Source organism: Embiotoca jacksoni, unplaced genomic scaffold (assembly GCF_022577435.1).
Source record: "Embiotoca jacksoni isolate LCO1_2020_lvr unplaced genomic scaffold, fEmbJac1.0.p SCAF_2, whole genome shotgun sequence".
Lineage (NCBI taxonomy): Eukaryota > Metazoa > Chordata > Actinopteri > Embiotocidae > Embiotoca > Embiotoca jacksoni.
The window spans coordinates 5,291,484-5,307,500 of record NW_027185340.1 but is presented as its reverse complement, the minus strand read 5'-3'; the positions used below and the strand labels follow the sequence as shown (position 1 = coordinate 5,307,500).

General features: G+C 43.4%; 2 protein-coding genes across 2 annotated transcripts in view; one reads left to right on the top strand and one right to left on the bottom strand.

Annotated features, from left to right (window-relative positions):
* The window catches only part of LOC138201057 (RCC1 and BTB domain-containing protein 1-like), an 8,776-nt gene extending 2,915 nt beyond the window's left edge, over positions 1 to 5,861 (top strand). Inside the window, exons 4-12 of the mRNA XM_069154167.1 lie at positions 83 to 249; positions 1,133 to 1,291; positions 1,380 to 1,487; positions 2,094 to 2,236; positions 2,327 to 2,517; positions 2,729 to 2,855; positions 2,954 to 3,105; positions 3,242 to 3,372; positions 3,819 to 5,861. Of these exons, the coding sequence (XP_069010268.1) occupies positions 83 to 249; positions 1,133 to 1,291; positions 1,380 to 1,487; positions 2,094 to 2,236; positions 2,327 to 2,517; positions 2,729 to 2,855; positions 2,954 to 3,105; positions 3,242 to 3,372; positions 3,819 to 3,959 (1,319 nt within the window). The 3' untranslated portion in view covers positions 3,960 to 5,861. The remainder of the gene's footprint in view (positions 1 to 82; positions 250 to 1,132; positions 1,292 to 1,379; positions 1,488 to 2,093; positions 2,237 to 2,326; positions 2,518 to 2,728; positions 2,856 to 2,953; positions 3,106 to 3,241; positions 3,373 to 3,818) is intronic.
* Positions 5,862 to 6,044: 183 nt separating this feature from the next.
* Positions 6,045 to 15,644, bottom strand: phf11 (PHD finger protein 11). The gene is made up of 18 exons (XM_069155235.1): positions 15,399 to 15,644; positions 13,993 to 14,097; positions 13,778 to 13,905; positions 13,619 to 13,650; positions 13,451 to 13,536; positions 12,685 to 12,755; positions 12,524 to 12,573; positions 12,371 to 12,450; positions 12,260 to 12,285; positions 11,394 to 11,461; positions 10,723 to 10,811; positions 10,594 to 10,601; positions 10,349 to 10,380; positions 10,191 to 10,255; positions 9,808 to 9,934; positions 7,023 to 7,397; positions 6,867 to 6,938; positions 6,045 to 6,412 (listed from the first exon to the last, which is right to left on the bottom strand). The coding sequence occupies exons 1-18, from the start codon at positions 15,507 to 15,509 to the stop codon at positions 6,336 to 6,338; spliced, it is 1,602 nt and encodes a 533-aa protein (XP_069011336.1). The 5' UTR covers positions 15,510 to 15,644; the 3' UTR covers positions 6,045 to 6,335.
* Between the last annotated feature and the right edge of the window lie 373 nt (positions 15,645 to 16,017).

Sequence of the window (16,017 nt, the reverse complement as noted above, 5' to 3'; positions counted from 1 at the left end):
CTTCGCGGAACGGGCGCAATCCTCCTTTTTCACAGTTGGATTAAAAGGTGCAGCGGAATGACGGCAGTCTTCTGTGTTTCAGATGGAGAGCTGTTCGCCTGGGGCCACAACGGCTACAGCCAGCTGGGAAACGGGACGACCAACCAAGGAGTAGCTCCGGTGCTCGTGTCTGCCAACCTGCTCAATAAGAAGGTCACGGAGGTGGCCTGTGGCTCGCACCACTCTATGGCCCTGACTGACTCGGGAGAAGTGAGTGTCTCGTGGGCAAAAAAAGACAAGTTACAGTGGTGCTCGAAGGTTTTGAATTTTCTATATCTCTGAATAAATATGACCTTAAACCTCACAAGTCCTAACAGCAGATACAATTTTTTTTTATCTCATATGACACATCTGTGGCAAAAATCTGTGACTCCTCGATGGTCAGCAGTTAATTTGAAGGTGAACTTAAAGTCCTGCCATACACTTTCAAGCACCACTTTACTTTTACAGTAAAAGCCTGTTTAAAACCTTTCCAATGCCACAGGTGACTCGGCTTTGGTTGAAGGCGGTGCTTAATCACACAGAGCCTTACAGGAGTCCAATCACAGCTGCAGTTTATACCCCTGAGCTGAAAACTTAGAAAACTAAGCTCAGTCATAAGCAATCTATTGTACTTCAGACTGCTTCACACCCAGTCAATGAGTGAGATTTAGTTCCAGGTTGGTGAATTTTGTAACACCGAGGACACAACTGGCTGACAAGTCTTTTTTTTTTTTTCATGTGTCAAACTTTTCCATTAAGCCGTGCCGTGTTATGAAAAATTGTGATAAACTGCAATACATCTTTATTGTCTTCTGGTAGAAATTGTCGAGGACTCTCAGTACAGCTGATCCTCTATAATTATAGCTAGAGCATAATAAAAAATCATCAGTATGAACTACATCCACTCGTGTCCCTCTGTCTAAACATGGCAGCCTCTTAGCTGAAGCATAAAACTTCTGCTAAAGAGCCTTAAAAGCTGGAGATTGGAGCAGAAGTGATGTCTGAGAATATTTTCTGACTTTTCTTTTTTTTTTTTTAAACAATCTGTTCTTATATTAACAGGAGGGAAGGTGATATTTAACTCTCCAAACTCTCCCGTCTTTTCTCCCAGGTGTATGCGTGGGGCTACAACAACTGCGGCCAGGTCGGCTCAGGCTCCACAGCCAACCAGCCCACGCCACGCAGAGTTTCCAGCTGCCTGCAGAACAAGGTGGCCGTCGGTATCGTCTGCGGTCAGACCTCCTCTCTGGCAGTGATGGACAACGGCGAGGTGATTGTTTGACTCCTGCGGGAGCTCGACGAGAACGTGTCCTGCTCGGACCGCCACGACACTCGTGTTTCTCTTTGTGCCCCCGCAGGCGTACGGTTGGGGCTACAACGGGAACGGGCAACTCGGACTCGGAAACAACGGGAACCAGCTCACTCCCTGTCGACTTGCAGCTCTGCAGGGTTTATGTGTGCAACAGGTGTGAGATTACACACTGGAAACACATCACACTTGCGTGAACCCCTCATGAGTACGATGCGTGTCAAATACATGTTTGAACGAATCTGTAGATTTACATTTCTGCCCTGTCAGCTTCGTGTTGTCCAAAATGTGAAAGATTCCAAGTCAAAACATCAGCTAAAATATGTCGGAGACCGAACACCGTACCCGAGTTACCTCTGGCCACCTTGCAACTCTAACTACATCTAGTTGAGTTTGGGTCACTTATTCGTTCGCTGAGTCTGCATTCATCAAGATCGAGACAAAATTACGCTTTTAAGTTTCAAATCACTGACAGATTAGTTTGTGGGTGTTTGACGACACGAGGCGTCACATTCAGCTTCAGGTACATCTTCAAAGGTCACAGCAATTTTTCCACATTTGAGGCGCTCCGACCCGCAAACATGCAGTACACCAACGATCAAAATGAATCTTATTGACATAAACAGACTAATCCATTTATCAACCAAAGCAAAATGACATTTCTTTTTCCATTTAATTCTGTATGAAGCAGACTTGGCTTGGTTTGCTTGTTACAATATTGGGTCCCCTAACGCAAGCTTTCATTTTGTTCTTTCCTCTCCAGATTGTCTCGGGCTACGCTCACTGCCTGGCGCTTACAGACGAGGGGTTGCTTTATTCTTGGGGTGCCAACACGTACGGACAACTGGGCACCGGCAACAGAAGCAACCAGCTGAGTCCAGTTCAGATCATGTCCGAGAAGGAGAGGTGAGGTAGACCGTCACCGCGCACACACCATAAACCCTCCTCTTACTGCACCGCCGTCGACTGACTTCTCTCCTCTGGCTTCCCGGACAGGATTGTCGAGGTCGCTGCCTGTCACTCCACGCATACGTCAGCTGCTAAGACCCAGAGCGGGCAGGTGTACATGTGGGGCCAGTGCAGGGGCCAGTCCATCGTGCTGCCTCACCTCACCCACTTCTCCTGCACCGACGACGTCTTCGCATGCTTTGCTACCCCCTCGGTCATGTGGAGGCTTCTTTCAATGGGTAAGACAAGAGGCGCGTGGGTGGCCAAATGATGGCAGGAATTATTTAGTAATAGTTCAAAAATCATCCGGAGCCAGTTTCTGGTTTGTATTTTTTAGGTTTGTTGCGAAGGAGAACGTTAAACAACACGTGTAAAATAACGTCAATAAGACAAGTTGTTAAAGCAACTGAGGTTTTTTTTTATCCGTGTGGGCTCGATTTCTCCCTCCAGAGCACGATGACTTCTTGACCGTGGCTCAGTCTCTGAAGAAAGAGTTTGATAACCCAGAGACAGCTGACCTGAAGTTCTGCGTCGATGGCAAATACATCTACGTCCACAAAGCGGTGCTCAAAATCAGGTCAGGATCTCACCTCCCAGTTGCCGGTTTCGTTGATCCGAGGAAGCAACCGGCTTGCTCAGCAGCTGCATCTGCTCTTTATATCTATTGTTGTGCAGGTGTGAACACTTCAGATCGATGTTCCAGTCCCACTGGAATGAAGACATGAAGGAGGTGATTGAAATCGACCAGTTCTCCTACCCAGTGTACCGCTCCTTCCTGGAGTTCCTCTACACAGACAACGTGGAGTTGCCTCCTGAAGATGCCATCGGTCAGACCCACTCACACACTTCGCTGCCTCGCCTCTGCTCACGTTTCTGTGTGTTTGTGTCATACTAACACTGTTCCCGTGTGTGTGTGTGTGTGTGTGTGTGTGTGTGTGTGTGTGTGTGCGTGCGCTCTCTCAGGGCTGCTCGATTTGGCCACGTCGTATTGTGAGAACCGTCTGAAACGTCTGTGTCAACACATCATCAAGAGAGGAATCACGGTTGAAAACGCCTTCTCTCTGCTGTCTGCGGCTGTGCGCTACGATGCCGAGGTCAGTCGACCAGCTATCTGTTCGTACGGACGTCAAATAGAAAGCTGAAACGACTATTGTACGGTTGATTGAGGACAAAAAGAGTCTTATGGAATGAGTAAGAAAGAAAAAAACTTTTTATTTTTTTTATTAATCAGGTAGTTTGACATTCGGCAAAACAAACGTATTCATTCTCCTGCTAAGAATTGGATGAGATTCATTGCTCTCTCAGGTGTGTTCAGTTAATATGAAGCTACAACCAGCAGTTTGTTAGCTTTTTAGCCAGAAGTAGTGACCTTAATTGAACAGGCTGGGGAGGAAGAATCAAGTCACGTGAAAATCCCCCCCCGGACACAAGCATCTGGGCCAACACCGAGTTCCTCAAAGTGTCTCATTCATTTCCTAGAGAACATTTGACCAAAATGAAGAACATGTGCCTACTTGTGTTTCTTCCCTTTGTCACTCAGGACCTGGAAGAGTTCTGCTTCAAGTTCTGTGTGAACCACCTGACCGAGGTGACCCAGACGGCAGCTTTCTGGCAGATCGACGGCAATCTGCTCAAAGATTTCATATGTCGAGCCAGTCGCTGCGGGGCCTTCAAAAACTGACCTTACCCTGAGGGGAGGATGAGGATGATGATGATGGGAACCGATGAAGAGGACGCAGCTGGAGTTCCCGGGGTGATTTCTGCGTGGGCGTCATCGCCTCCAGTCGACTGCACAGGCGTTCACTGACAGGTGGGACTCGATAGATTATCACAACCACTGTCAGAAGCTGTAACTCATCTTATTCCAGACTACAATGTACAGAAGATGTAAATAAGGAAATGACAAGCTGACGAAGCAGCGTGATTACAAGGTCGCAGTAACAGTAACCGTTTCCCACAGTGCCTGAACTACTCATTTACACATATTGTGCAAAGTAGTAGCTCCAACGCATCGAGAGGCATGCCGTTGCTTTACCAAGCTATTTCTGTTGAACTTGAAAGACTCTTGCCTGTTGCGTGATATCACTTTACTTTTTTATTTTTTTTTATTTTTCTGAAAGTGACCAAGTTGCTTGAAGGGTTTGCACTTGTAGTTTGACTTTTCTCCTCTTCACGAGAGAATCCCTCCGGAGTTTGGACGTGCCATCTGGATTCATGGTTTTCAGGTCGAGGTCCGAGACCCTTTGCACTCGTTGTCTGACCGTTAGCGCCGGTGGCTTCCACAGCTGTAACTCTTCAGGTTTAGGTTGGAAGATGATCCACAGGTAGGAATCTCAGGTGACAAATGAGATCCAGAACAGAGTCAGCTTCAGTCTTAAACGGTGCATCCCATTGGGCAGATTGTGGTATTGTAGGCAGCTCCAGCTCCATAATGTTAAAAACACAATAATTTTTTTTAGTTTGTCTATTTTTATTACTAAAAAAAAAACAACCCAGTTTGAGGCATGTGGCCTTGTAGAAGCTGGAGTGGCTCTGCATGACGTATCAGCGCTACAGGAAATATAACATTTTACAGAATTAACATTTCTAAAGGTGTTCAGTGACATCTTACCTACTGCTGTGAGGATTTTGAAGAATATATTTGATCATTTCTATGCAGAACGGTCAAAATCATTAACCGTGTCTATTGATACTGAGTATTATGAAGTGCCAGTTACATTTTGTGACCTCTGTAAGCAAATCAATAAAAAGACTGCTTGTTTTCGGTATACAAATGTTTTTGAGTTTTCAAAGATTGTCATGTCACAAGTTTTTTTTTCAACTATTGGGTTTGACAACTCAATAACATCAGCATAACATCTCTTTTGTGCTTCAGCAGATCTTTAACACAAATACAGACAAGAGATTATAAAGTGAGTATTTTGTTTCATCGTAAACCAACAGCGTAAGTAACTCCCACTTATTTTTTTTTAAACAGTAACCACAGCTTGTTCTCTCTGCCTGGCATCAGTCCTTCAAATCGTTCTCATTATTCCAACATGACTTTCCTGAAGCGTTCCAATGTTTCCTTTCTCAGTGCATTATGGATTTTGTCAGGAATGTTTTCAACCACCAAACGGGCACGGAGCAGCTCGGCAAAATATTCTGCGTTTTCACGCCGCTTTAAAGGAACAGCGTGCAGGATTTAGTGGCATCTAGTGGTGATGGTGCAGACTGCAACCAAATGAATACTTCTCGCCCTCTCGTTTTAAACGTGCAGGAGAAACTGAAGTGGCCGCGGGAACGTGAACCACCCTCCCGAGAGTCGGTGTTCGGTGTGTCCCGTCTGGGCTTCTGTTAAAAACGTGATAGTGCGCCATGGCCCGCTGCATGGAGCAGGACCTGCTTCCCCGTGTACGTTCTCCGACCCGCACGGAAGGGAAGGCTCAGGTGAGGGTTGCTCAGTTGGTTGCAATCTGCAACCTCACCACTAGATGCCACTAAATCCTACACACAGCTCCTTTAGTGGTGATGAGATCGGTGCTGCTCGCTGTATATTAAATTCAGGATTAGTTATTAAAATTCTAACTTGAAGAAAAAAAAATGTTTATCTGCAAATGAACAGTTTGAATCTATAAGACTTATACAAAATGTTTTCCTGAAGGAGAAGACTAAACATGATGTCCTCTTTGATCAATAATGTAAACAAAACTGACCGCTGGTCCTTCTGGATACACGTTCCTTATAGAGACTTCACTATAAACTGCATTAATTCAGCTCAGTGCAATTGTGGGACATTAACAAATACATATTTATTTCTATAAAACATATCGCTACTAAGTTTGAATGGTAAAAAGAACTTCAATCCTAAAAAGTAAACAATTCTTCAATATTTTAGCAACCCAAACATTCATGCAGACATTTTTTTTAGGGTTGCGTTATGAAATGTTTAACTCAACTATCTCGATTTTGTATTGCCCCGTCCGACCCCTTCACAGCCACAGGTATGAAGGCCAATCAATAAAAACAAGTTTCTACAGATTATCGAGTAACGTCCGTGTTTCAGCCGCTCACGGACTCATTTCCTCAGTGCCGAGACGACCTCGTTCATCGCCGCCGCCGCCTTCTGCAGTTCCACTTGTTTTCTTTGTAACTCTGTAATGACAGCGAGTTGTCAATTAGACAATATAATGATATCAAAAAAAATAAACATTAGCGTTGAACCGAGCAGCTCTCGTCCCGCGCTCACAGACCGAACACAGAGAGATAAACCAGTTTACCCTGACGAAGAACTAAATCAGCACCTCCTGGTTCATTAGCAGTTATGGAGAAAATATTTCCATATAAAAAAATTAATAAAAAATGTTTTAGTCCTGACATCGTTTTCATTTTGCTGCACGACTCCACACAGAAGCACAGCACTCAAATTGTTGCTGATACAGTAGCAGTGAAAGGCACTTCGCCAGAGCTTCATCTCATTTATCCAGTTTAAACCGAGAGAAAATGTCTTTATCACCCTTCGCTGAATGCTAAAATCAGCATTACGTGTCATCATGGCAGTTTTATCCCGGTAGACTGAAGTGTAATTGAGCGTCACGGTTTACGTCACCTTCCTGCTGCTTGGCCACAAACTCTGCCAGTTTCCCCGAAGCTGCCATCACAGATAGCGCGAGATCGTATTCTGGGGAAAGAAGATTAAAGCACAAAATAAGGACCGAGACGTCGTCGCGGTAACGGTGTATCTTGCGTCCTCTCTCTCTCTCACCCTCCGGTGTGGCCTGATCTGACTGGATCCTGCTGGAGATGTTGGTCATCCCATTAATGAAGTCGGCGAAGATGGCCTGCGTGCACCCGGCCACGTTGCAGCTTCTCCAGAAGCCGGTCGAGTCCATGTTGGTCTCCGCGTCGGAGGGAAGCGCCGCGGCCGGGGACGGGGACGGGGAGGAGAGAGAGGGCGCGCGGGTGCTTTCGGGCGGAGCCGGGGAGACGGCGGAGGTGGTGCGCGGCGGTGAGCCACTGACTCTGCGCGGCTTTGACTCTTCGACGGAGAGGGAGGGGGCAGCGGAGCTCCGCCGTGGGACGTAGGGCTCGGCGGCGGGTTGACCGAGACGGTTGCCGGGACAACGCTCAGGATTGGACCCTACGAATAGAGACAAATCCACACGTCGTCACCAATACCGGGTTTCCCCCTCACTCAATTTTACGAAGCTCGGCCGGCCAATAGGAGTGTGCCGTATTGTATCATTCACAGTATTATGAGCATCATTTATAATATGATTGAGAAAAAAATGTGCCTATCGTGGAAACGGCAAATGTTCGGACTCGTACGTTAAAGCTGTAACTCAACACGCGGCAACAGCAAGCGGGGCTGAACGTGTCTGACTGATACACAGAATCCCAAGTTACCGTTGTGCTTTACAAACTAAAGAACCAAACCCAGAGGAATTTATAGAAATATAAAGCACTTGTTCGTTACAATTGTCTGTTCCTGAAATTAATAACGTATTTGTCAGTATTTTGTCATGCAAAATATTGTTAGTGCAGAAATACCCTGAAATATCACGACACTATTTCATGGCCTTATATCACATAAGCTTCAATTCAACAGCATGTGCATGCTTTTTTTTTTCTTCTTCTTCTTCTTCCCACCTCTGTGGAGGAGTTGGCATTAAATGTCCCGACGGGGATCAATTGAAAGTCGGTGAATATATCTGCAAACTCGTGCTTGGACAGTAGGTCACAATAATCGTCTGCTGCCTCTGCACGGCCGTCCAACATCTTTGAGACTGAGGGGAAGTTGCTGAAACTTTGTTTTTCCACTTGCTGGATGTAAAAATGACATGTGAGCAGTGCTGTTAAGGCGCTCGATGGGGAAAAAAAAAAAAAAAAAATGGTCTCTTCCTCTTGTTTTGCATCGTGGCTCCCCAAAGTCTCTTTGTCAAGAAGGCTCCGAAAAGTTTCCTCTCCTCCGCTGTCCTCTTTTGCAGGGCTTTCCTTAGGGCAGCTTTTAGACAGTGTGACAGCTTCCCCCCCCCCTTGTATCTGCTTTGGTTGTAGGTCACAAGATAAGGACACCGGGGGGGGGGGGGGGAGTCGTCAACCAGATGCAGAAAGTAAAACAAAAAGGAATCGCTTGCAAATAAGACAGAAAATAAAGGAAACTTTCCGGAGCCACAATGCAAAACAAGAGGAAGAGACAAATCCTTTTCTTTTTTTTTCTCCCCCCATCAGCTCTCCAAGCAAAACTATGACACGTGTTTTTTTTGTTTTTTTGTTTTTTTGTTTTTTTACCTTTACCTTGTAACAGCAGGTTCAAGAGGGCTGCATCGCTGGAGTCAACCAGCTCATCGCACTGGATGGGAAACCACCTGCACCTGTCCACGTCGCGCTTCATCAGCTGCTCGCTCTCGGACACTCTTCTCGCCAAAGTGTTGGCGCCGAGTTGCACATCGGCGATAGCGGACATAATGTCCCGTCTTACTTTCGTGGTCCTTGAATAACGTTTCCGCCACCGCGGTCACGGCCTCCTTCACGATCCCGCCGTACGCGAAAGGCTTCTTGTGCTTCGCGAGGATGCGCGCCACTTTAAACGACGCCTCCGTCGCCGCGACGGTCTTCTCCGTCGGCGCGGAAAGAAACAGAAAGCGTCGTCTCTTAAGCGCCGCTTTCAGCTCGTCCGCGTGGCGCCGCCGGCCGGAAAGCCCCTTGAATAACCGCTGTGGACTTTGGTGAAGTGGCGCTGCACGTTTGATCTTTTACCGACCGACACGCTCGCGCCGCAAATCAGACACACGCACTTGTCGTTTACGCTCGTGGAAAAAAACTCCCGTTTCCCATTCTTTGTGAAAATAGTAGACTTTTCGCTTTTTATTGGCCTGGCTACTGTCTTTGACAAATCCATTGCGTGCTCGCTAGCCAGCGAATTTATTTATTTATTTATTTATTTTGGCCCTTTCTTAATCTGCGTACTTCTCGGTACTCGCCTCCTTTATCGGACGTCACCGGTCGCAGCTCGTGTTCAGTTTAAAAGTTCACGTCCAGCTGAGTGCGGTCCAAATGCCCGGATGTGTTCTTGCTCTGCTAATTTGAACGAGGATGCTTGACTTGCGTGTACTCGTGGGGGAGAGAGGGGAGGGAGGGAGTGTGTGTGTGGGGGGGGACCCAAGTATCCCAGAATGCATTTCGGACCATTTTCAGTGTAAATGGGTGTGGGTGACTTCGGTCCAACACTCCCACTCCGTGATCAGCTGGAGGGAGGAGGAGAAGGGGGGGGGTCCCAGAGTATTAAGTCTTAATTAAAGACTCATTTTTAGTGTTTGCTGCAGGGTTTGTATTTAGTTGTTTTCACGTCAAAAAATAAATAAAATACAAAAAAACCTGCAACTTAAATGAAGAAACCTGGTTTCCAGCCTGTGTTTCAATGAGGAAAATACTGAAAACAACTATCACCGACTGTTCAGTTGTTTCAGTCAGCGATACTACGACGTACTATACTATAAAACCAGGGTTTACTATCGGTGGTGCTCTGCTGCAGTAAGAGGAAACCTTACCTTCATCATCTTTCTTGACCATCACTGGTGATGCAGTCTGAGTAAAGACTTCAGTAGTCGTCTCTACCAGTGACTCGGACCCCATGCAGATCTCCACAGGAAGCAGTAGACTCTCCGACTCAGCATCCTGACAAAAAGCCAACACATCTCATACACTGTTCTGCTAGAGGTGATGATGACAATAGTGAGAAAATACCAATCTGTCCCCCCCATCCTCCCCCCCAAAAAACAGAACAGAAAATATTTTAAAATCAATTTCAAAACTAAATGAAATATCAGGTAACCTGCTCGTATGTTTATAAAGTAAAACCAAAAGTTGAGAATTTACAGCTGCAGAGGAAAGAGATCTCTGAATAGAGAACAAGTAACATCTGAGAACTCACTGAATGTAGGATTGTTTTGTCTTCATCTTCATTTTCCTCTTCGCTCTCATCCTCCAGCTGATTTCCTGAAAGGAAAAAAGGAGGAGTTTGCAAAAACAAAAGCATGTGTGTTGTATCTTAGTTACATACTCTGTATACACAGTGTTGGGACTGCTCACCTGAAGGAGATCCAGCAGGATTCTCAAACTCTCTGAGGGGAGAACATCATCAAAACATGAACCGACGACTCGACTATCATTTGGACGACCAAACAACAGAGAAACGACACAAAACCATCCAATAAAACGTAGATTGGTCTATAAATAATCAGGATAATCAATTAAATGTAAAAAAAAAATCACGACAAAAAAAAACAACCTACATTTACAATCACATCATTTAAAACAAAAAACAGCAATCATACCTGATTATCTGAGGCAGAGCCGACAAGACGAGTGTAGAAAATCAAAGACAGGAAAAAAATGTATATCAATTAAACATGTTGAGCCTTTAATACTCATGTTACTGAGTAATAATCAAAGACTTCACCTACTTCATGGTCTTGAAAAGAGTTTGCATTTTCATCTAAATCGGACTCTAAAGGGGCGAATATTTCCATTTCTGTGTTGTATTCATCTTCATCTGCAGGAAAAAAAAAAAAAAAAAAAAAAGGTGCATTAACATGCATCAGTACGTTACCTGAAGAGTGCCAAACTCACAGACTGGAAATTACTTTTTAGGGCCCGAGTACCGAATGGTGCGATAGTCCTATTGTTCTTCAAGGAAATCTTCTTCCCTATTATTCTTGTTCATTAAGCTTAATCGCCTTTTTGGCGGCTTTAAAATACTAAAAAAAAACTGAACTTGGAACCTGCGTCAGTCGTGGCGAAAATTGACGTATTTTAGTGGTTTCGCGAGTGGGCGTGGCCTAATGGCTCACTAGCGCCCCCTAAACTGCAGCCCTGGCACCCAGTTTCACCTACATGCACGAAATTCGGTGGACATGTAGCTCATACCTACATCTAAGAAAAACTCTCTTGGCACGAAGACCTAAATTTAACATGAAAAAAGTCATTTTGTCGTATTTGTTCTATAATTCTGATGGTTTTTTTTTTTCATTTTTTGAAGTACGCCCCGACGTGCGACATGCGAGGGCCGCATATCACTGCTCGCAGTTAAAACATTTTTTTAATTTATTTTTTTTATAAGGGAGGTAAATCTAACCTGGATTTGAAGAATCATCATCTATTGTGTTGTTGCAGCGTTTATGTTTAGAGGGAGGCTCTTCCTGCCTTTGACAAAGACATCAGACAAACTCACTGTTACTCTTCAGCAACAATTTATGGAGAGAAAACAAGTGAAGGGGGTTAGTGAAACAAAAGCAAGGGTGAAAGTGTAAAAAAGTAAAGAAAAGTAGATGATTGGCAAATCATAAAAACTGTATAGAAATATAACACGAGGTTCGATCCAAGTGTTCGAAGACTCTTATTTTGACACAAGAACAGGCCGCAGTAGAATAATGTGCACGGAGCAGGAAGAAGCAATAACTTTTGTGAGTAAGTATTCCAAATTCCGTCTCTTGATCAACATCATCACCTGAGTTACAGGTGTTTTTGTGACAACTGGCAGGTGCACATTTGTGATTTCACCATGGACCTGAAACTGAAACAGCACTTTCTAGTGTGAAACAACACAATCGTAGCTCCCCAGCACGCCCACTCACCGGATACGACTACCTGCCACAGCTTATCGTTTCCAAAAATTCAAGCTTATGGTTTTTATTTTATTACTGTGGAGGAGATCTGCTGCAAATCGGAAATGCTTCTCAAGGTGTTTACAAAACGGGACTTCCAGGGAGCGTTCCAGTCGTGGCAGGAACACTGTGGTCGTTGGAGCGCTGCACAAGGGGACTACTTTAAAAGGTTTATAGTTCATGGTTTATAAAAGGTAGACTCTCTTTCTGATCGCATATTTATTAAACAAAATTTCATTGGCGTTTTAATAAAGGCTGCTAGCTTGAGATTCTACACTAAAGTCTGGAAACATGTCAAAGAGTAGCCAAGTCCGGCAAATTATAACCCCACACTTACCTGTCAGGGAAACTCAACCGTCTCTGCTTGAAAAGAAAAGGCAGAATGATTAAAATCACAAACGTGGAAGGGTTGTAATTCAAGTCATTTAAGTGACTATGAATGATGTACCCTGGAAGAGCCAACCCTCGTGCAGCTGGACGAGTTGGAGTCGCTGTTGTTTGCAGACGATCCGGCTGCAGTGGAATCACCTGTCAACAAGAACAACTTTTAATGTGACGACGGGAAAAAGAAGAACTCCGAGACTCTCGGCGCGCAACTCACCATTGGCGGCGTTCTTGTGTGACGAAGGAGCGTGTTTGTCACAATATAGCCTAAAAAAAAACAACACACGTCCGGCCGTTACAACGTGATCAGATGTTAACGTGAAAGAGAAAAATTAAAGACTATAAATTCAAAAGGAAAGAAGTTTGGGAAATACTCACATGCGAACGGTGTGTGACGAACATTCCAAGCTGGTATTTCCTTCTGCACTCTCGCAGGTGAGGCAGTAGCCCTTTATTGAATCAGTGAATTGAATTGATATCCGTGTTTGATTTTCATAAACACACTAAAGCCTTTCAATGAGTTTTCTGTGACAGAATATCAGAGCCACATAAAGGAAATTAAAAAAAAAAAAATGGAGGAAGGAATATTTATTTTGCATGCTGGCATAAAAAATATGAATCAGAGGATAAAGATTTTTTTGTAAATTTTTTTTTGAATTTTCAGAATAAAGTCTAAATGTTGAGAAATGAGTTTATATATATCAAGGATAAAGTCAACTCCTCTGGTCTGTCAAATCAAGTTAGGAGAGCGACTGACCGAGTCTGTACAGCTTTTCAGTGTGAAGGTGCAACTGTTTATAAAGCCTACTCCTTTACGCTTAATCTCGACTATATTCCCAATACATTTTCATTAAAAATAAAAAAATCTCCCTCCCTTTTTTTTTTTTTTTTTTTCCTTAATGGAGCCACAGTCCTCCATCACGGTTTTGAGGACTGCGCCGGTTATTTAAACGTTAAACATTTCGTGTGGTGTGAAAATTGCATTAAAATAACCATCTACTTCAAGAAGATTAATTTGGTGAAAGCTACAGTAACCGTCTATTTTAGGAAAGTAAAGCCTTTTTTTTTTTTTTTTTTTTAAAGTATGTCATTTGAAAAAAGATGTGCCTTAAATTAATATGATAAATGAGTCCATCATTCAAACCTTGGATGGTCCAGCTTCACTGGCCGATTTGGAGGTTCCGGGCTTGGCGAGGGGAGATCCATGTCCATTCGCGGGACCGTCGTTTTCTGGTCATGAACGAAAAAGTTCAACACAAAAAAAATCTCATGGTGATATGAGGGTAAAAAAAATTCGGAGATTTCCACTCACTTTTAGGCTGCTGGTGCTTTAAGCAGTATAACCTGTTGTATGAAAACATAACAAATTAACATTGGAGTGCAGGACCTTTTTTTTTTTTTTTTTTTTTTTTTTTAGGATACAGGAGGATTTTTTGAGACACACATGCCAAAAAAAATGGGTTGAACTGACTCGTATTTCCCTTTGTCTTCAACAGTCTTGGCTCCCTCCAGGACTGCACATGGGTAATGGTAGGACTTCTTGCAGCGTTTGACTTCACAACCAGCGGTGGCACCCTTTCTTTTACAGAAGTTACACGTCTAATGAAAACAAATGAATGACACTCAGCTGGGAGACGAGCACACAGTTAAGTCGATTGACATTCTGACCATTTCAGCAATCTTTACCAGTTTTTTTCCTCGTTTCACCTCGTTCAGCACATCCTCCACGGAGAAACCATACAGGTCGGCAAGCGCTGGCGAGTCTTGGCAAAAGATCCCAGAGGAGAATAACTGAAAAGCAAAAACAAAAACGCGGGTGAGGAGGACAAAACGGACAATTGAACTCATTCACAGATGCACGTTCAAGTGTTTCACTGTAGGAACTTGTTTTGTCGAGCCAACAATCCAAAACCCGGAGATATTCCATTTATTATACTAGTAGACTAAATAAAAACACACAAAAAAAAAAATCTACCACTGAGTGTTGCTGATATTTATGATTTAAAAAATACCAATTAATTATCATTAGCAAAGTTGCTGATTTATTGATTTGTCAATTAACAGAAAATGAATCATCCAATTGTTTCGCCGTTGGTCTCCGTTCAAAAGTTTGTCCGATACGGAGCAATGACAAGTTTATTTTTCAACTGTAAAATGTTGTGTTCAGCACATAATATATCTCTTGAATGCCAGTGTGATTATTTCATATATCTTATTTCATTCGGAGAACTTGAGTAGTCATTTGCACAGTGTTTCCCTGGTTTCTGTAGGGCTTAGGTGCTGTGGTAGGAGTGGCCAGTTATCTGACTGTGCATTTTCACATAAATTTGGCAGACTATCATCACACTATTGATTTAAAAATCAGCAACTAACCCTGTAGTGAAGCTACAATGGCTTAAGTGCTGTAAGAAACAGTGAAAGGCTTATAATGGTAGGGAAAACCTTATGCAAAGAAGGTAAACTCCTCTATTTACTGTTGGGTATAGATTCATCTACAACCATTAATCATATCTTTCAAGTACATTTTCAAATAAAATAAGAGATTTCGTTGGCAAAATCGTAAACTGCAAATTCACTGGTCAAATAAATGTAGTGAATTAAAAGTGGACTATTTCTCTATGAAATCTTCTCGAGTATGAAGGCACAAGGCAGTTTATTGTCATTGTAAACAAAATACAACGAGGTAGATATGAAGTAGTAGAAACCTGAAATACTCCCATGCATGTGGGTTATTCTAAAACCTACTGTAACTATTGGATACTTAAGAGGAACTCGGCTCTGAATAAAAACAAAGTCTCATTCACGCCCAATAGATGTGATCTCTCAACGAGTGCAGGAGCTGCACACTTTGCATTTTTGGTCACAACTACGTTTCATTTGGTTTATTTCCTCTTACAGTCTCCGTTTTATAAATGCGTTGATAAAAATGGAGGCATCTTTGAATTCGTGCTCGGGTCTACTTTCAGAAAAGCTTTAGCGCCAGTCTTTTAACCTATAACGTGGCTTGCAGACTTCAGCGTTAGCTCACTATGTGCTTGTTAGAAATAAATGAAAAACAAACATGCAAAAAAAAAAAACGTGCTAATATTTACCAAACAGTTCTGGTGAGCTCTGAGTTCATCTTTATCCAGTAAAGCTCCGGTTGTCTCCGTCTCTGTGGACCGACGACAAAGTGCGCAGGACACTTTGAGACCGGGGCTCATTTTTACGGACGAATAAACTTCGTCTTCAAAAACGTGTTTGGTTGTGATTGTGTCAAGGTTGTAAACAAGTTATGTAAAATCACGTTATGCTAAATTCGCCGTACTGCTCGTATAAACTTCACCGCCCATTCCTTTGGGCGGAGGTTGCCAGGTTCTGTCCGAAATATCCCCCCTATCGAACTCAGCCTTATCCCAAAGGTTAGTTCAGTGTCGGGAGAGAGGAAAAAAAAAAAACACGTGTACTTAAATTTAGAAATCATGTCCTTACAGATCTTCTTTGGATATCATTATCATGTTTTCTTCGATAAAATAATCGGGGTTGTTGTTAATAATTTCTGAAATAGACTACTGAGGATATCCTGGGATCCACAAGCACAAAACAATTACATTTACTTGCTGTTCCAAAAATATAGTCTGTTTAAAATGATAAGGAAAACGGTTCAGGTATCACTGCATTAAAAATAAACAAATAAGTTGTGTCTGCAGTCCAGACCGGTCACCCAATGAA

What these genes read in the sequence shown, in the direction of transcription:
- phf11 (XM_069155235.1), bottom strand. Translation starts at nt 15,509, where the DNA reads ATGAGCCCCGGTCTCAAAGTGTCCTGCGCACTTTGTCGTCGGTCCACA. An exon ending in TGAAACGAGGAAAAAAACTG is followed by an intron (nt 13,906 to 13,992) that starts GTAAAGATTGCT and finishes TGTTTTCATTAG; the next exon opens with ACGTGTAACTTCTGTAAAAG. An exon ending in AGATCAGGCCACACCGGAGG is followed by an intron (nt 6,939 to 7,022) that starts GTGAGAGAGAGA and finishes TTCTTTCCCCAG; the next exon opens with AATACGATCTCGCGCTATCT.